General features: G+C 33.3%; 1 protein-coding gene across 1 annotated transcript; it reads right to left on the minus strand.

Annotated features, from left to right (window-relative positions):
- Positions 1-1,823: 1,823 nt before the first annotated feature.
- LOC106668536 lies at positions 1,824-21,453 on the minus strand. The gene is made up of 5 exons (XM_014397388.2): positions 21,231-21,453; positions 17,285-17,518; positions 5,526-5,658; positions 3,175-3,332; positions 1,824-2,454 (listed from the first exon to the last, which is right to left on the minus strand). Exons 1-5 carry the CDS (start codon positions 21,348-21,350, stop codon positions 2,227-2,229), a joined length of 873 nt encoding a protein of 290 aa, XP_014252874.1. The 5' UTR covers positions 21,351-21,453; the 3' UTR covers positions 1,824-2,226.
- Between the last annotated feature and the right edge of the window lie 42 nt (positions 21,454-21,495).

Here is a 21,495-nt window from a genome sequence, read left to right on the forward strand (position 1 = left end):
AAGAAGATAAAATATTTTTTTACCAGTTTATCCAGAATTTCACAAAAAAGCCATTGGTATGTTGAAAAAGAGCATGCTTAAATTTTCATGCTTGTTCCCTTGGTAAAATCTGTATTATCGTTGTATTATTTTATCCATCTTCAGCATCATGATCAACTTATTACAATAAAAGGTCAAAATCACCTTTAATTCCATGTTAAATATTCTTGGTAGTTGTCTTTTGGTTTTTTCATAATACCAAATGGAACATCGAAAAAAGGCAAACATTTTAAAAATGAAAAGAGGAACATTTTTTTTCCACTTCACAAAGAAAATGGACAAAACCTGATGCAGTATTCGCTTCTTCACTTATCAAATTTATCTTTTATTGTTAAAAAAAAAAAGAAAAAAATTTATAAGCTGATTTTTATATTGTTCAAAATTCCAATAATTTTGAAAACAAAACCCAAAGGGTTGAAAACTTTTGCATGTTACCCTTCTGCTTTCATGACATTACATTCGACAGTCTTGTAGATAACAAGAGACATACACGTATCAGTATATACGTATAATTTATTTTTATTTTTTTAAAGAAAATATCAAAAGCAAATGGTTTTAATATTGGTCATGTTTTGCTGTTTATTTTGTAGATATAATTTGATTTAAAAAGAATAAAACACCCTAAGTAAAATGGTATCAGCACGGGATGATTCAGCGGCAATTAATTTAATCCGCCAGAGGACGGTAAAGTAAAACACGTATAAATATGTGTGAAGGAAAAAAAAATTATAGAGTATGTCATGAAAGTGACAGCTGTGCCTCGGCTTCTGTCCTTGGCTAATGCGAACGGGAATATCGTGTTGGAGGTTGGCCAGGGTATCTGACGCCAGGATCTCACCCTCCTAATAGAAATCCATGTAAATCACTCCCAATCATAGTTTTCCCTGTCTTTGATTCACGACTGAAACTGAGTAAACATTGAAAAATTCACCTGCCATATTGTTTCTTTGTTTTGTTTGTCATTCAACACGTCCTGTTTTGAAAGTTCAGACTTTGTTTGTAGAGACAACAGGCGCCAATTTAGACCAGAAAACAACTTCTTACAGAAAATCTGGCAGCCAAACAGAGAAAACACTTTTTGTTTTTGAATTTTTCATTCCCATATTGTACAATTACAGCCAAGAATTTTGGGTCATGTGCAGAATATATATTTTTTTAATTAAAATAATATTTTTTTCCTTCATATATAATGAACATGCATGCATGGATATATATTGGGGATTAAGCTGTGAATTTCAATTAATTATGTTGCTATTGATAAAGGAATAGTTATAGTAAAAAATAGGCTCTATTGTTTTTTATTATCCGGGTATGGGAATAATCATTGGTTTTGTCTATCAGATTTGTCATTCTGCTGTTGGGTTTTGTGTTATTTTATGAGCAGGGACGTTTTATAAGCATGTAAAATGTAAAAAGTTGTATTTGTTCTGTCAGTAAGAACATTGCAGAAGTGACTAAAAAGATCAGAGAGGTTTTTTAGATTAGCCACTTTCACTGGTTGGGCTGCGTGTTTTTGCCAGAGAGGATTGTTTTATAAGTGTAAAATGTGAAAGGGCAGTGTATGCTCTGAGAACACAGACCAACCTCTGAATAATGCAAAATGACAAAACTGGCCTGACAGGCAAAACTATCTAAAATAACTTCTCTATTAATTCTGTGACTTATCTGAAGTGACCTAAGACCATGCTGAAAAATGAACTTATGTTTAATTCTAATTATATTATGTGTTTATATTTTTTGTGGGTCATGTGAGAAGGTTTATATCAAATAAAAAATCATTCTGGAAAAATATTTTATTTTTGCAGTTATCTTTGGGAAATCTGTAATCTTAAGACTTTTATTTGGGATAAAGGGCAGGGACTAACAATTTTCTAAATTGTAATTGACATCACAAAAAAACTTTTAACAATTTGATTTTGTCCATTTCCAGATTTTAACAATCGTAACAGCAATATATTAAAAATAATAATATATAAATGCTAAGACTTTGAGGTAATACTGAGCAAGATAGCCTTTCGGATTGCCCTTCAGTCCAAAAGAGGGAAAACCCAACAAGTATGTACTGCAGAATAGGGAACGCAAACAATAAAAAACAAACTCTTGGTTTATCAGGACGTCCAGGATATTTTGTGAAACGAGACTTATCCACAGGGATTCTCTTTTAATCTTAGCCTTTGTTTTCGCCTATTAGAACAAAGCGTCGACCATGCAGATGTAGCCCTCGCTGCTGGAGACGTACAGCTTGCCTTCATCTCCTGGACAAATATCATTGATGCAAACGCCCAGGTCGACCTTGGCCAACATCTTCTTGGTGTTGATGTCCCACGCCTTGAGCACCCTGTCGTAGCCTCCGGAGACCATTATATGCTCCTTTCCGGGAACGTGGGTCATCGCCGATATGGTCATATCGTGGGCCTGTGCAAAATTGAAGACTATCAGTAAAACATGAGATGCAGTCATTAATGAAAGAAATATGTATGTTTATGCAGAAATTTTGAATAATTAGCCTTTAAAATTCACATATTTAAAGTAAAGCCATACATGAGAGCTAAAGAAAGAATACCCATTGAGTGTATTTTTACTCTTTTTTTTATTATTTTTACATGGGGACAAACCACTTCACAGAATTTTTTCAATTTATTTTCAATTAAAATTCTATGGTCTATGCCGGGATTCGATCCCAAAACTGCTAGCATCCATATTTAATGGTTTACCTTGCTTAGCCTACTATTCGTGACAATATTTGAGAATATTTTTAGAGTAATTTGAATAGTTTTTCTCTTCAGTTAAAACAGTTGAATACAATTTATCTTGAATAACAAACAATTTGTTTAATTATTTTTTCTTATTTTATCATGAGCTTTAAATTATAAATTTAAATTTAATGTTAATGAGGGAAAAAACGTGCCAAACTGTTCTAAAGCTCGGCCAATTTTGATAATAAATGCCTGCTTATTAGGGGGCCTACTATAAGAGAGGAAAGAAAATATGTCCATTGCCAAATTATTTCTCTTCAGTGTTTCATTTTTTTCTCCTAGATTCTGTGGCCGAGTATAAATACCTCGTTACCTTGATTTAAAAAAATAACAAAACGTAATTTTGAAGAAAGATTCATTGGTTACAACGTGATGTTACCTTGATTTCAGCGACCCTCTTGAATTTCTCCTCCTTCGTCGAATGGTGGACGTAGACCTGTTTGGCGCAGCGGCTGAGAAAACAGACCTTATCTCCAACCTTTCGCACTGGAAATCGGCCGATCATAGCTCCTCGCGACATGTATCCAAAACGTGGTCCTAGAAATTTAAAAATTAAAAAAAATATTGTGTTATTTCTCCATGGAGTCTACCAAAGCAGCGAGGGTAGGATAGGCAGACCAAAAACGACCCAACTGCTGCAAACCTCGCTGGATATGTCAATTTACAGGAATGAAAGGAGACAGCGTTTCTCCCTGCCTCCGATGGCGCAAAGAACCTATTGTCAAACCTTTCTGACAGACCACTCCAGCAAGGATAGATGAGCCAAAATGGCCAGTAACGGTCAAATTTCAGGCTCATCACCCCACATCTCGAGAAATCTCACAATGAACCATAGGCCTGCAAGGTGATGAGTTTGTTGATTCATCAGCATCCGCTCATCTTTGGTCTGCCCATTGTGGTCAGTTTTTGTCATCAGGCGGGCTTTGGCATTTCACCATCTTAAATCGTTGGTCAGATTTATAAGCAGGTTGAGAAAAACACTACATTAATTGTCATTGGAGAAATTCTTATAGGATTAAGGGGTCTGTCTACGCTCTAAATCAATTGAGAATCGATTTATCCAAAATTAGTATGAAATACTTTATGAAATAGTAGTTATGAAAAGGTATGAAAAGATTTTAGTGTCCTGCCTCGCCCTACTTATGTCCCTGACCAACCATTAAAGATGTCGCGAAGCTTAAACGTCCCCGACAGATCAAACCTGCGAGAAAAAAGCCGACCAGGTTGATCTGAGACGGTCAGGCCTCAAATTACCTTTTTTTTGGTTGTAACATTATAGTCACACGCTAAAGAAAAAAACTGTCCAAAATACCAATATTTATTATAGACATAATCTAAATTCCATGAAATAAAATCACGAAATTCAATTTTGGCATTACCGATTATTTTGGTCTATCTTCTCTGGGTAAGTCAATTTACATGAATGGAAGATGAGCGTTTCACCCTAGTTGAAAAATTATGAAAGAATAATAAAAACCTAAAGCTGGTAAAGAGAAAACCAGCGAGGATAGGTGGACCAGGAAGATCGGACAAAGCTATAAATTAGAAAAAGTTCTGAAATCTTATGTTGTTATGGATCTGAAGCTGCACAGTCTCGCCTGTTTTGTCCGTCAGATATTTCGGTATTCCGCCATCATCAGAGCTAGTCAGGTAACAAGCAGAGAGGATCAAGAGACAAAATCCTATTATAGAATACTCCAGTTCAATAGGAAAATTGTGAATAAATGTCAGCGCCTTTGCCTGCTTATAACCGTGACGAACTGCTGAAGATTGTGCAATGCCGAGACCTTTCGGATTTTTTTGACAGACCAAACAAGCATAGATAGGCGGACCAAGAAAATCGAAAACAATGTTAGTTGTTAAAGATTGTGCTGATCTCTGCGAAGTGATGCACCCGAACCTGAAAGTTTCGACCTTTTTGTCTGTCAGACATGTCCGGCAATTCGCCATCTTCAATGTCTGTGCGATTTCTGCGAAGTCAAGTCTGTTTTATGTGGTCGTCACAGGTGTGGCGGCGCGTCGACGTATTTTTCTTTTTTAGTTGTTACGGTCAGTCTTTGCGATCGGATTTTTTCTTTTTAATTGGTTTAATGTTTTGAATGGTGTAAATGATGTACCTTTGTGAGCTATTGCTAATTTGTGTTTATGAGATTCTAGTGATAATGTGTCAAACATGTAGGGCAATGCGCCATCTTCAGTGTCTGTGCGATTTCTGCGAAGTCAAGTCTGATTTATGTGGTTGTCACAGGTGTGGTGGCGCGTCGGCGTTTTTTTCTTTTTTGAAAATTGTTGCGGTCTTTATGATTGGATTTTTTTATTTTTAATTGGTTTAATGTTTTGAGTGGATGTACCTTTGTGAGCTGTTGCTAATTTGTATTTATATACATATTTCAAAGTTTTCAAGTATGCCAATTTTTGGAACTTGTTAGTAGTAGTAGTTTTATGCTTGTATGATTAAAGGGTTAAGTGTTGGTTTCTGTGAGGTAAATCGCGTAGTTAGATTTTCCGTCATCGTCCCAAGATCTTATATGAAAAATCTCACAAAATCACAAAAATGATGTAAGATCTTAAATTTCAATCCATGTTATGCCATTTAGTGCATAAATAACAATGCGCAAGTTAAACAAAAAAAGTTCTTAGTCAAATGGTTTAGCAGATCAGTAGTAGATTTTTTGAAAATGTTAGCAATGGTTTATTAAAGATTTTTAAATTTTTGTAAACAATACAAACCAGGCATCATCTCTGTGACGGACACGTCGACGTTTCTGGCGTTGAAGACTAAGTTTCCAATAACGAGGATATCAGCAATATCTTCATGAAGATAATACGTGGCGAACAGCTCGTCGTTCTCAAAAACAAACACCTGCAGAGGAGAGATAAATTAAATTGTGTTGGATTAGAAGTGCCACTATAACCATTTCTGTCATTCAACAATCGTGCCAAAAAGAAAGAAAAAAGGAATATCGCATTTTAAACAATCATGAGCATTCCAACGGGAGACGTAATGCTTAATATGTATATACATCATTGTATTTTATTCAGGGCGGGCAAAGGGCCAGATGGTTCATGAATGGGATAGTGCCACCTATTGTGAGCTCATTGACAATCTTTCCAGTCTCTCAAGCCAAAACTCTGTTCAATTCAACCAAGTCCATTCATTCTTTTGTATGGACACCGGTGCCGGATAAACCTCTGCCAAGTGTGGTTTGGAAGAGGTCGAAAAAGGCCTACTGCGACTAATTGGTATCAATCAATTAGGTGTCACGATTTTATCGAGATTCGGTGTACTTTCTTGATTGGGCTCCATCTTAAAAGGTTTAATTGACCTTTGATCAATTAGGTGTGTGATTTCAGTTGTGAAAGCTGGAATGTTACCAAAAAATGGTAGTTCCCTCTGTAGAACGCCCGCCTCATTAATACCTTACAATGGAAGGGAATTGGCAACTTTTTTATCCATATATCTTCTAAGGTGTTAAACAAGCAACTGTATCTAATGGATTGAGATATTAATCAAGATAGTTGCAACGATAAAACAGAACAACTACAAGGGAGGTCCTAGTTTAGGAAATGTTTTATTTGTCCCATTATTCATGTCAGCTTTTCTGAAGTCGGCTTAATTTGCCATCTCATTGGTTTTTTACATATTTAAAACGGTTAAACAAACAAAAGACTACACGTGTAGCATTGATCGCCTTTTCTTTTTAAAGGGCAAGATAAACAATTAACAATTATTATTAAACTTTTGTTTTCTTTCCTTTAAAAAGCTGTTGGATTCGAAAAACTCATCAAAGTTCAGATGCTTTGTCGATGTTTACCAAAGACCAGCAGATTCCCCAACCAGCCTCGTCCCAACACAAAATATTATAATCTAAACACAGGAAGTGTAAACTAGCTGGAAATAGGTGGAGTTTTATGAGTTGTTCGTTTTTATCTGTTTGATTTGGAACGTATGAGATTGGGATAACACGAAGTTGGTATAATTGAAAAAAAAAGAAGATTTTTATTGGAACCTCATCAAATAATTAATTTTTGCACCTGCACAATTTTATTTTAAAAAAACTCATCAAGGAAATAATTATTTAGAAAGCCTTACAAACGATTAAACACTAAATATAGCCAGTATTTTAATTATAAACTTCATGTTAATGATATTGGCAGAGGAGGTTCAAAAACTCGCCACACCTCTAGGTTTTGGCCAATTTGGGCCGTTTGCGATCCACGTGCCCCGAAATTTAAATATAGACGTAGATAAATTGAATTGACCTGCAAACTGTCCACAAATAATTTATAAAAGTTTCCCCCCCGGTTAGTATCAATTGGGGCAAAATTTGTGACAGGTAAACATCTTGAAAGGACTCGGGCAACACGGTTGTTAATTAGTTCCGTATATAAACTTGAAAACGTCCGGTGGGAGTATCGTATTTTATATATATATATCAACTGACAACCACTTTTGATCCTTGACAATCACCGAACGTATAAATCAGAGGATCAAAACTTCAGAGTAAGTTTATGTAGGTTGGCAGCTTAGAAGTGAAAAATCCTTGAAGCCCCTCGATGCAGAAGAGCCGTCCAAAATGTTGACGGATACAATTTTTCTAAGCCCAAATGTCATGTCGAACAGAAGTTTCGAATCATCTCATATTTTAAGACTTTTAAGTCTTATTTCTTACTTATTTTGATTTTTGATTCAAATTTATAATAACAAAAGTATAGATAAGATAATTTAACTGGAGTCGCATTTATAATCTGATTTTCACGAGAGGGTTTTGTTTGTGACTACGATTATTTTACATGGTTGTATGCCTTCATTGTTTGAGGACTGCGAAAATGGTGGAATGAAGGAAGCTTCTTCTTGAGCGGTTGTTTAGGGACATACGCAGGGTGAGTCTAAAAACAGAATCCTATTATATAAGAATTTTGGATAAGCCAATTGTCAGAAGAATGAGAAAAATTTGCGTGAATGGAAGGAGTCAGTGCCTCACCCTACTTACAGACTTGACCAACCGCAAAGGCCGAAATATTTTTTGACGGATGAAATGAGCGAGAAAAGCTACAAAATTGCAAATTATATCAGTTGTGAAATATCGTCTCGAAGTCTGCGAGCTGATGGCCTCAAAGCTTCCCAGTTTCGTCCGTTTTGTTTGTCAGATACGTTTTGCTATTTCGCCATTATGAAAAGTTGTTCAGGGTCAAAAGCAGGGAGTGACAAAAGACAGAATTCTATTTATAAGAAATTTGGAAACTCCGGTTGAATAGGAAAAATTTGCGTAAATGAAAGGAGTCAGTGCTTCACCCTGCTTATAACCCTGACCAATCACTGAAATAATGAAATGACGAAGTTCTTTCTTACAGTCCAAGCGAACGAAGTTAGGCAGACTTACTATGATCAGAAATGATTATACTACAAATAATGTTAGTTGTAAAATAAATAATAAATTCTTGAATGCTGACATAAGCAAAATATATAAAATGAGTCAGAAGTTCATCCTGATTACATCCGTGACTAATTATCTAAAATGGAGCAAAACCGAAACCTTTTTCGACAGACCAAAACAGCTAGATAGGCGGACCAGGAAGATCGAAAACTACAAAGTTAAAATTTTTATAAGTTGTGAAATGTTATTTTGAGGTCTGTGATATGATGGACCTGGAGCTTCATAATTTTCCCCGTTTTGTCTATCAGACGAGAGTAGATATTTCCCTATCTTAAATGGCTGGCTAGGGACATAAGCAGGCGAACCCTATCTATAAGAACTATGGATAAGCCAGGTGGAATAGGAAAAAATTAGATAAATGGAAGGAGTCACCTTGCTTATTACTTTGTCCAACCGCTTAAGATAGTTCATGCGAGGATAGGAAGACCAGGATGATCGAGAACCACAAAAATAAATCAATAATTTTTTTGTAATTTCACCATCTTACTATAAAATGTTCAGTTTGAAAATTATGAGAAAAAAACAAAAAACCTAAAACTGACAGTGGTTTTTGTAGTATTTTGACAAATGAATTTTGTTTTACTACTATGTATTTATTAAGCCTAAGTCCTAACGTTTTGTGGCAAATGTTTGGTGGAAGGACATGTACTACAGTACATCGTTAGTATCGAAGTCAGTGCCCCACCCTGCTTATGTCCCTGACTCAATCCTTTTAGAACACACCGATGCAATGACAAAATTATATGAATTTTCTGCGTTTTTAACTGTTTGTTTTATCGCGATTAAGGGACCAACTTTCATATACATGCGGCTTGTTGATGAAAGATGATCATATCTTTTAATATATAACAAGGATAATATTAAATTATAAATGTAATAGAATATAAGATGTAGATGTAGATGTAATAGTCGAGGTGTAATATACTGCGCCTTTTAAGAGCTATTGTATACCCCGTTCTCTGCCTAAAGCATACCGGTGAGTCCTATTTCATCAATTAACTTTCAATGGTTGAATCTCTTCTATGATCACATTGTAAAAACCAAAGCACTTCCTCCTGACTTGCCCGCAGTTTGTTAGTAGGTGTGTTGGTGTCTCCTCTGCTCTTTGCAGAATCTGCATGTGCCGTCTTGGATTATTCCAATCTTCTTTAAGTGTACATTTAGCTTGCAGTGTCCTGTTAAGAATCCTATTAGGCTTCGCAGTTTATTCCTGCTCCCTTTGACACATTCTGTAATTTCTTTTTTTCCGAAATTTGTTAGGAGATTCTTGGATTGCTTGGGTCCAATTGAGTGAATTCCATTGATCCTTCATTTTCTTTTTGTGCTTCTGTCCGAGATACTCATTGATAGTGTGGGTTCCTATGTCACAGAAGGGTTCTGGTCCTATCAGCAGTGTAGCAGCTCCTTTCCTTGCAAGGGTGTCCGCTTTCTCGTTGCCTTCTACTCCCCTGTGTCCTGGGACCCAGCACAGGCTGACTATGTTCTGCATACCTAATATGTTTAATTTGGTTTTGCAGTTCAACACCATCTTTGAACTAATAATATTTGAGCTTAGTGTTTTACGGCTGCTTGGCTATCTGACATGATAGCGGTGTTCTTGTTTTTGTACCTTTTAGTCAAGTTGAGTACCTTTTAGTCAAGTTGAGTACATCTCTCGATTGCGTGAATCTCAGCTTGGAAGATACTGGAGTATTTTCTCATGGGTTCTGAGTATTAGGTTCCAGGACTCCTGTCCCTGTATCTTCTTGTGTTCTAGATACATCTGTGTACCAAAAGACCGTGCCATTCATAAAGGAGGTGTTTTACTTTCGTTCCCATTCTTTTTTGGTACCTAGGTTTATTTGGAAGTTTTGATTAAATTCAAACATCCTGTTCATGTCGTCTCTTGGAGCCATGAGTATCAGATGGTCTTTCATTATTTTATTGCTGTCTCTCCATTTTAGTTTTATTCTTGTTAGAGGTTTCTCTTTGATAATACTAATGATAGTTCTCTGTGCTGTCCTCATTACCATGTGGTGTAGGGGGATTAATCCCAATACTTTTTCCATACTAACTATGGGACATGTTCTCATTGCACGCAGGTCACTGTATTTTTGTGAGTTCTTTTCTTTTCTTTTAGTTACTTGTTCTGCTTTATCGGCCCAGTCTACGGCTCATTATGTAACTATGGACCTACCATCATGGTGTAAGTCCAAAGCAGGGTTTCCGGTCTACATCCCCAGTTCCTCCCTGCTATTCTTCTGCACACCATAAACGCTCGCGTCACCTTTGTAATGGTAGAGCCTATGTGTTTCTTAAATGTCAGTGCTTTATCTAGTGTGATGCCCAGATATTTGACCTCTTTGTTGATTTCTATCACAGTGTTATTAGCCTCATGTGATCTAGTTTTCTTTTACGTGTAAAAGCGACTATGGTGGTTTTATTAGGGTTGATTCCTAAATCAGCGGTTTTACAACAGTCTTCTGTGATTTTTAGTCCCTCTTGGATTATGTCACAGAGTTTCCTCGAATTTTCCCCTGGCGGTCAGAATCTAAGATGCTGATGATAGGTGTAAATTCCCAAACATACAAATATATGTAAATTTACTTTTTTATAAAAAAAAAAAAAAAAAAAAAAAAAAGACGGAAATGTTTTCTAACATAAACCAAATAAGTAAGGATGTGTTTTTCTGGCGTTCCTCCTTACAAAAGCGTCTTGAAAAAGACTTTCCCTAACAAATAACTGTATATGCCAAAAAGTTTTAATTTAAAACAGCAGCTAATAATGGCACAATTTATAAAAGTTAATAGTTGTTTTTATTTAGAAGGGAAAAAGGACAAAATTCCTTGGCTGTAAATTGTCATTTTCCATTATGAGGGGGAGTTCAAAACAGCGATAATTCCCACAAAAGGTGCCCGTTAAAATTAAACCCTCGACATCCCGCATTTGCCAACAATTTGTCTTTCTTGGCAAAGAAACGAGAGCCGATGAGATTTTTTACTCAAGCATGAATGCCATTGTAAAAATTATGGCTCTTACGCAGACAATTACTTGGCGAAAGTAAGGCGCTCGACGCCGTTCGCGATATTCTATATTGTATTTTTGGATAGAATTAATATTAAAGAGGGCAAAATATATACTTTTAATAAATAATTTATTAGAACAAAACAATAATGAATTCAGAAATAGGAGTAGTTGTGTATTTTTGTGGATACTTCTAAAAGGTTAACTATGGTATATATTTTTTAAAATTATTATTTAGCATCCAAATTTTAGTTTTTTCTTACAAAATGCAAATTCTGAGGCAAACAAATTGCTGATTAATGGAAATTATCGGGTCGAAAAGAAAGGACAGTTTTGGCCGTTATTTTCGTCCCGTTCATTATTCAGACCGTCCCTCCGTCTAATGGCTCGAAATGCATAAAGCACGAGGCTTGATTTCACTTTCCCAAAGTCCCTTTATTTACGGTTTTCCTTTCGTATTTATTTAAAGGCGTGGGCCTCACGTCGCCGGGCGCGAGGTGAAGGTTGTCCCGCGGAATTAATAAACTCCCTCCAGGGCGAAATCCACGACTAAGTATAAAACTGCTCCAACTCGAAAAATAGACGGATATCTGGACCGCTCTCGGTTTGAATGTCTTTCAACTTTAACGATCTGATGCCGTTTACAAAAAGGAGAATCGGATTTATCACAAAGGGAAAAAAATCCGATATAAACATAAGCAATTAACAGCGAAACATTATGGTTTAACTGGTGTCATAGATACAACCATAATTAAAACAATTTTCCAACTATAAACCCCGATAAAATTACAAGACAACACATTACATAAAATCTAGTAAAATCTCTTAACATCTATTATTAATTAAAGACAATGAAATAAAGATGAATATCAAGGATATCTTCAATGAAACAAAAATATTCTCCTCTATTGAACAAGAAACTGGAAAGTTCATATTGTTATTAATTAACAACAATAAGACCTTTATTATGTTTATTAATAATTAATCGCATCAAGCGTAAATACCGGATTATTTTGATCGTACGATAACATCCCAGGACAAATATATACCATTTGTGTAATTTGAAACTTGGGCATTCAACATTAAAAATACGCTCACACCTATTTCAGGCACATCCATACCTATTCATTCCATAATCATACTCTCTTCTGTACGTTGTTGGATGGTCAAATGGTCAAAGTAGACCAAATTCTGTGTCTATAAATAAAACCGTATTCATTGATTTTCATTCTCTCTCCCTCTCTCTCGCTCTCTCTCTCTCTCTCTCTCTCTCTCTCTCTCTCTCTCTCTCTCTCTCCACTCAATCACCTCACGCTACTTGTGATCTACTCTTAATCTCTCTCTCTTTCTTTTTCTCTTTCTATCTCTATCTATCTATCTCTCTACTTACTCACGTTCACGTCACTTGTGAGCTACTTTTACTTTCTCTGTCTATATCTCTCTCTCTCTCTCTCTTTCTCAGTCTCTCTCGCACACTCACTGACGTTTACTCACGTGGGTCACTCTCTTACTTTTTATCTTTCTCAATCTCTCTCGCTCATTCACTCATATTCTCACTCACTTGTGCGCTGCTCTCTCTCTCTATCTATCTCTCTCTCTCTCTCTATCTATCTATCTCTATCTCTATCTCTAACCATCTCTCTCTCTCTCTCTCTTTCTCTCTCCACTCACTCACGTTCACGTCACTTAGGAGCGACCCTTTCACTCTCTCTCTGTCTCTCTCTCTCTTTCTCTCTCTCTCTCTCTCTCTCTCGCTCATTTATATTCACACTCACTTGTTCCCCAATGTCTCTCCCACAAGTGATCTACTCTTAATCTCTTTCTCTCTCTCCCTTTTTTTCTCTTTCTATCTCTATCGATCTATCTATCTCTCTACTCACTCACGTTCTCGTCACTTGTGAGCTACTTTTACTTTCTCTAACTCACTCTCTCTCTCTCTCTCATTTATACTCACTTGTGCCTTACTCTCTCTCCCAGCATCTCTCTTTTTCTTTCTTTCTTTCTCTCTCTTCCTCGTTCCCACACGCGCGAATACACTCAATCTAATCACATTCACACAAGTAAAAATAAGGAACCAAACAACAGTATAATAAATATGATGGCTATACTGGATATACTGTACGAACGTAGGTAAAGTCTGAGAATAGGCACTGCTCGTGTAACAATGGAACTGTACAATAGCTCGTTAACACGTAGTTACGTTTTAGGATTGATTTAAATCATTTTTATTTAGGAACTAAAACTTAGTAATGAATGGTTTTATACGTAGTTTTCTGGTTTTCTTATGAAGGCGCAATCAAGATTGGACATTTATTACAACGTATACGAAATAATTAATAAATAATAGTGAAACAAAAAAAACAACAATTATAATTATATTATTAATAAGTTAACAGCAAAAATATAAACCAAACAAAATTTGGAAGTCAATAAAGGGATGAATTTCCTTACTACAGAGGGAAAATGATCAAATATATATTTATGTATCATAAGATAATTTATTATTTCAATTCAAAACAAGTGTTTTGATGATAATCTAATTGTAGGCAGCCCAAATCCCCACGGGGATAGTAAGGCCACCAAAATTGTCCTGTCGAAAATGACCCAATGTTTAAGGGACCAACAGGATAAAATGGAATTGACCATTTTAGCATCTGATTCGAATCATTATTGCAACAGTATTTTAACTATTCACAGATTGTTTGTTCCATGCGAAAACAAACTCGTAAAGTATGTGACTACCGAAGCTAAAATTAAACGTTTTCAGGAAAAGGAGTGACATGGTGCAACGCCATTACAACCTTCAATGCACCAACTTTTTTTCTTTCTTCGAATGCACGTTGAAATTTTAATTATATTTACTGTAAAAGTTAAATTTTGCAAATATTTGTGTTATTATTAGTGTAAAATAGCTATGGTATTGATACAATGTACACATTTCGTATATCATAGTTGATTTTACGCGAATCAGAGCTTTTTTGTCTAATGTAGTTGGTAAAAGGGAAAATATTAAGCAGAATTGTTTTTAAATTTAGGGCGAAAATTACGCAAGAACAATATTATAAACAGCCCCTTATAGAATTTATATATGGTGTTCTATTATCAATGATAAATCTTTGGCCTTTTCCTGTTTGTTTAATATTCAACACTCCGTTGCACGTATAAACAACTTCATAACTATGAAAATAGGAAAAAGCACGAGGCAGGCATGCCGAAAGTTTTGATTCATTTTCTATTTATAAAACGGGCAGCGTGCCGTTTCGTAGTAACTGTCCCGGCTTCCCCAGTCTTGTGACTACAAGAGGCGAATGGTCAAATGAGCTGCCCTCGGGTTAAATACCAAGTCTTAGAATAGTTAAACGTTCAACGAGGTGTGGCATTCAAAGGACGTTGCCCAAAAAAGGACGGTTTTTTATAAACTTGGTAATTTTGAATGGAGGAAATTGTGAATAAACACAACTGGCTTATTTCCAGTCTGTTCATGCCATTGTTGACATGGCAATGATCCTCTTCATCAAATTGCACTGTAATTCATTAAACTACTTTTAATTTACAACAATAGAATATTTAAATTCATAGATTTACAACTTGTTAATTAATATAAGTAAGCTTAAGTACAATTTGAATATTTTCGATTAGAAGATATATTTTTTTGTGCATTCCGGCCAAGTTGATTGTAATAGTGATAATACTACTATTTATTGTCAATTACGTTAGATCCGTTTCGACCGGCCTGTCTAGTCTAGCTGTTTTATCTCACGAGACATTTCGGCATCTCGCCATCTTCAGTTGAAGTATCAAACTTGACAGACACCAGCTGGGTTGTTCAAAGGATGAAGGAAAAAACCTTTCCTCATACTCGGGCCCGTCATTTTAAAAATGCATCAAGTAATAAAATTTCATGGAAAATATGAAAAATAAATCATCGAAAGAAGATTCAGTTACAAAACTATCAGTTTGGTTGAACAAGCCAATAGGATTTTTTTTCAAACCTGTCAAATACGAAATAAAAGTCCGGGCCTAATAGTGTAATAAATAAAATTGTCCAACTTTCAATTTGATAGTCTTATTATAGTTTTTTAATGTCAAATGAGTCCTTTTTAATTTCAACTTAAACTTTTTTTATTTCAAATTAACACTTTTTTAACTGCAAGTTACTTTTTTAAATTTCAAATGTATCTTTTTTAAGTTCAAATTAGCCTTTTTTATTTCAGATTAACCTTCTTTTAATTTTAAATTAAATTTTTTAATTTCAATTTGATCGGGGAGTTGTCTGTCATCACCTCTGGTTGATAGTCTTATTATAGTTTTTTTTAAATGTCAAATTAGCCCTTTTTAATTTCAACTTGACCTTTTTTTATTTCAAATTAACTCTTTTTTTATCTGCAAATTAACTTTTTAAAATTTAAAATAAATCTTTTTTAATTTCAAATTAGCATTTTTTACTACCTATTAACCCTTTTTAACTTTAAGTTAATCTTTTTTAATTTCACTAATTTCACATGGACCCTTTTTAATTTCAAATTGACCCGTTTTAACTTCTAGATTAATTCATCCTTTTTTCCATTTAAATTTCAAATTAAGTTTTTTCTATTTCAAATGAATCTTCCTTAATTTCAAATTAACCTTTTTTATTTCAGATTAATTCTTTTAAATTAACCCTTTTTAATTTCAATTTGATGCTTTTTTAAAATTGACCCTTTTTACTTCCTATTAACCCTTTTTAACTTTAAATAAACTTATTTTAATTTCACATAGACCCTTTCTAATTTCAAATTGACTTATTTACATTCAAGATTAATTCGGCCTTTTAAATTTCAAATCTACCTTTTTCAATTTGAATTGAATCTTTATTAATTTCAAATTAATATTTTTATACTTCTTTTTTTTATTTAAAAAATCTCTCGACTTAATTGAAGAATCATGCTTTTTATATTTAATTTTATGTAACTTTTAATTTTCATTGTAATTAATTTTCTTGTGGTATTTTAGATTTAAAAAAATATATTTTACAACAATCAAATTTAAAAAGAGGAATCCTTTGTTTTTACATTTAACTGTTTATAATTTTTAATTTCAATTTTAATAAATTTTCATATGGTCTAAGAGCCCAATATTTTATATTAAAAAAAATCGCAAATGTACAAGAATTTTACTTATATTTCATACCATCCTCAAAAAAGGCTACATTTTAAGTAAAAAAGTAAAAAGTAAGTAAAAGTAAAAAATTCGAAATTAAAAAGGTTAATTTGAAGTAAAAAAATGGTTAATTTGACGGAGAAAGCTAAATAGCACTATTGCTAGCTTGGCTTATAGCAAGTAAATAAACAAAATGGCAAATAATTAAAGCGAAAATGTACCAATACTGGTAATAAAAATAGAAATATAATATTGGAAATTATTTATTTATGAACTATAAGAACAGTGATAACAGAGCACGCCAAAGAAAACAAGGACTTGATGACAGTGTTCAGCATTAATTAAAATGGTAAAAACAGTATTAAATGTCTAGTTAAATCAATAAAAATGAATCAATTTCTGTTTTATAAAATATTTTAGCGTGTTGTTGAACAAGAATGGACAAAACAGACGACATTCACACCATCCACAACCAAGCCTCATCATGTAAAACATATTAAACTATGATATTTAGTTTAAATAAAAGTTTGTCTTTTAAACAGCTCAGTGCATCCGGGTCGGCTCCAAATTGACCAAAATATTGCAAGAATTTTTTAACTGAAAAACTATGGATAACTAGTTACGGACCATTGGGAAGATTAACGGAGCAGAATTACGGTTGGGACGGAAATAAATTAAATCCGAGAAACTTTGCCAATCCCGGTTGATAAAATATTAACGGAAACTTGAGATATTAAACTATTAAGTAAACATTATTTGAAACGGCCCGTTGGTTTATTTAATAAACAGTTAACTTTCTTCTTCCTAATCAAAAGCACCATTTAGAACCAAAGTACTTCTTGTGTATTGTGAATAAGGAAAAGTAAAATATATTTTTAAAAAAAAATCGTATAATAAAAATGTCCTTACATCTCCTTGTTCGTTCCCTGCGTAAAGTCTGCCCTGATCTGAGACAACCTTTATGATTTCGGACTGTTGGTTTTCCAGAAGATTTTTTTTCAAATCCCAGGTGCCGATGTTCCACGCTTTAAGAGTGCCATCGTTGGAACAAGAATAAAGCGTATCTCCGACGACAGCGACGCTGTAGACGTTCACAGGATGCGCGTCGATGGACGCGACTGGCTTCAAATCCGAGGTCCATATCTGAAAAAAAAAAAAATTTAAAAATTGTCTATATTCGTTGTTTAAGTTGTGAAGATCGTGATAGAAAGGAAAGATTAATAACAAGGTTACAATTTTTAAAAATGAACCGACTAATCAATTCGCCATTTTCAAAATCTAAGCAGTGAAGACAAACAGTAACATATCGGGGAAACTATTGCTCTTTCTCTATTTTCTTAATTGAAAGTTAAAAGTTGCATGGCAGAAGTGATTTTTCAAAACGTCACCCTTTCGGTTCTTGCCAAGTTAACTCAAGACCCATTCATTAATTATAAAATTCCTAGTTTTCCTGTACAAGCTGTTTACTATAATTGGAAGTGAAGATCGTTAAGAGAAAACACTGTCGGCACTTCCGTTTGCTTTCTGGTGAAGAAAAAGCATCACGTTTGTCTATCAGGTATTTTTAGTAGGAAATTATAGGAGATTTTTACCACGGTGTTAGTTTCCTTCCGGAAAATGCCCGATAAGTGACTCACTGTTGAATATGAGCCAATTTTCTCCCATTTCATCCTAACCGGTTATGTAACGGAAAAATAGATCAAAACGTTTACTCGATTCGGTTCAAATACGGTTTACTTTTAAGGGGTGAAATTCAACAAGACAGTTTTAATTAAGAAAAACCCTTGCCTGCACTGCAGGCTTCTTCGGGAAGTTACATCTAATCAGAGGTACTAAGAATCTCAAAAGAAGATTTGAAAAGGATAAAACTTGAAAATTTATGATAAGAACCAAGAAAATCGTAATTACAACTGGATCTTGTCAGATCCAATGGACATCTTAAGAATGGGCAGACTGCAAAGAAGCAAAAGAAACCCCGACATCTAAACCACACCTATAGAAAATTATTAGCAAGTCCTGTTTTTTCTAAGAACAATACGAAGATTATTCAGTTTTTATGTCGATTATTATCACTGTATTTTAATATTTAGTTTGTCGCGTTGAGAAGGAATCCAAGATTAAGATCCAATAAAATCACATTGAAGAATCAGGATCATGCATATTCTCGCCGGCCCAGGTCGTAATTTCTCCTTCTTCAGGGGTTTGCCTGTGCGTTGTTTAGTCAATCAATGCTTTTTTTGACGAACTTATGAAAGAGGACATGGCTGACAAACAGTGAAAGTGAGAACAGGACTAGGAAGATCGTAAGCACAGGATCACAACTTCACAGATTAAAAAGCTTATAGATAACAGAAAATTTTAACCGCAGAACCAAAATCTAATTTATTCAAATTGAGTTCTAACTTGTTAAAATAAAAGGAACAAAACAGTTATAAATTCTTCAACTAACACAGGAACAATAAAAAAATATCGCTTTTTTCCGTCAAATTTTCCTTTTTCAATGTCAAATTGACCCTTTTTTTTTACTTCAAATTAAACGTATTTACTTTCAGATTGGCCCGTACTAACTTCAAATTAAGCCTTTTTAATTTCAAATTAAACTATTTTATTTAATTAATTAATCTTTTTCATTTCGACCAAAACCTTACATAAAAAAATTAATTAATCGAAACAAGTAATTTGCTCAACAGACCACTACATATATTATTTAATTTCAAATTGACTCGTTTTAACTTCAAATTAAGCCTTATTAATTTCAGATCTTTAAAGAATTAACAAAACATATATGGTAGGAAATGTAAGCGTGTTAATAACATTCCTGTATATTTGCGAATTGTTTAAAAATATAAAATAATTGAGCTCTTAGAAGATCAAGTAAAAATTGAATAAACTGAAAATTAAAAACTATAAAATTAAATATAAAAAGGATTGTTCTTTTAATTTAAGATTAAAAAAAATATAGGATGGTTTCTTATTTAAAATATTGGGTTGTCCGGAAAATAATGCAGGATTTTGGTATTAAACAAAAAAAAAGAAACTAGTTACTTTAAAGCAATGTTCTTTAATCAANGTAATCCTGTAAACGTAAACAGAATATTTTATATAGATTTTTTTAATGAAAACTTAAAATCCTGCATTATTTTCCGGACAACCCAATACTACATGAAAATTACTTCCATTTAAAATAAAAAGTTATATAAAATTAAATCTAAAAACAAATCTCTCTTTCATTCTTATATTAATTCTAGACTTTTTAAATAATAAAATAATTGGCCAATACAATAATTATCTTATATTTTAAGAACATATCGAATTAATAGAAGGTCTTTTGGTTTTATATTTAATTTTAAATAACTTTTAATTTAGATAAAAGTTCATTTTATATACATATATTTTTTTTAAATTCTCAAATTAAAAGAAGAACCTTTTATTTTGAGATTTAATTGTAATTGAAATCAATTTTCATATGGTGTTATAATAGTCCAATCATTTTATACATTTTTAATTTAATTAATTAAACAAAATTTTTAAATATATAGGAATTTTACTGTACATGATTATATATTTATTATTTTATACTTTCTCCTAAGTTTATTTACTGCGTTAAATAAAGAGTTAATTTGATGGAAAAAAGGTTAATTTGAAATTTAAAAAATTCAAAAGGGTTAATTTGACGGAAGAAAGCTATATAAGATTATACAAATATACGAAGGTTTATTTTACTATTTTTATTGTCTTTCCAGATATTTTTTTTTAATGAAAAGTGTGAAATGTAAAAATTTGCTCAAAGAAGAAAAACCCAGAACACTTGTATTTTTTTAAAAATTTCAAAATATATTTATTTATTTTTATCGTTATAATACTTATAACATACTTATTTTAATATAAACCAAATCAAACGACACCAGAAATTCATGTTTTAATTTAAAAAAATATTTAATTATGATGGTTTGAAATAAAATTCACCAAATAGCCGGAAAATTATTTAGTGACAGATTAAAATTTAACTGTTTATTTTATCAGTTTTTTACGGTGTTTTTGTGAATTTTCTTCCAAACCAGGTTAATTTAATATTTTTTTTAATGAAAATTCATAACCTTTCGATTTCGTAATTAAAACAAGTATGTTGTGACTAATAAAAATATAAAAATACTTATAGTTCGAAATAAACGACAAAATACGGGTATCTAGTTTTTTTAGTCTTTGAGTATATTCTACTTAATTTCTGCACCCTCAGGGCTAAACTAGAAATGTCAAAAAACCCAAATTTTCTGAATAGCTATTTTATTTAAAATTCAGACCTTTTTTTGGTAGAAATTGAATTTTCTTCGTGCATTTTTTTAAAAAGTTTTTATTGTGCTTACAATTCATCAAGTTCACATTTTTTATTTAAAAAATTATACGGTCTACCAAGGGTAAAGACTTACTGGAATTCGTATTTAACTAATTTTTCTCAAATTTGACTCTACCAATGACATAAAACGTCAAAATATTCAGTTCAAATGTGACGCAAAGTATCAAACTGGATCAAGTCTACATGTCTTATTTCTTAGCAGCGTTTTATGGACTTCTGCATGATTTTGGATAGGGAAAAAAGATATTTATACTTAACTGTTATTTTTAATTTTTTAAAGAATTTAGAAGCTAATAAAATTTTGTTAAACCACTGAATCCATTATTTCTTTTGGTTTTAACAAAGATTCTTAATTCTCTTTAAAAATACAATTTTGGAGTCTCTTAGATGGATATAAAATATGATATTTTATGGTTTTTTTAAACAGAATTTTTGAGAAAAATCATCCATCAATTTTAGCAGAGGAATACTTCGCAGATCTATTTTCCCTCCTCGACTGACCTTTATCTTTCCGTCATCGGCGCCGCTGATGAGTAGGCCGTTGTTGTAAAGCAGGCAGACGACGTCGTTGGCGTGCTTAGCCTCATCATCGGTCAACTTAGCGAACAACTTCAACGACATTTCGACCAATTCGACAACGAAGTATGCGAGCGACTGGCCGTCCCGTTCGAAAACCGCTCTAAGACTCGAAGGCTTTCAGGCACAACTGAGCCTCGAGAGGAGTAGAGACGCTTTTCTATTTTTAAATACCTAGCGGGAGATTTAT

The sequence above is a fragment of the Cimex lectularius genome, unplaced genomic scaffold (genome assembly GCF_000648675.2).
Source record: "Cimex lectularius strain Harlan isolate CLEC.00 unplaced genomic scaffold, Clec_2.1 scaffold36, whole genome shotgun sequence".
Classification (NCBI taxonomy): domain Eukaryota; kingdom Metazoa; phylum Arthropoda; class Insecta; order Hemiptera; family Cimicidae; genus Cimex; species Cimex lectularius.

Excerpts from the sequence above, each read along its gene's own strand:
- LOC106668536 (XM_014397388.2), bottom strand. The coding sequence starts at position 21,350 with ATGTCGTTGAAGTTGTTCGCTAAGTTGACCGATGATGAGGCTAAGCAC. Across the intron at positions 5,659-17,284 it reads CAGGGAACGAACAAGGAGAT|GTGTTTGTTTTTGAGAACGA; the intron begins GTAAGGACATTT and ends TCTCCTCTGCAG. Across the intron at positions 2,455-3,174 it reads AGAGGGTCGCTGAAATCAAG|GCCCACGATATGACCATATC; the intron begins GTAACATCACGT and ends AATTTTGCACAG.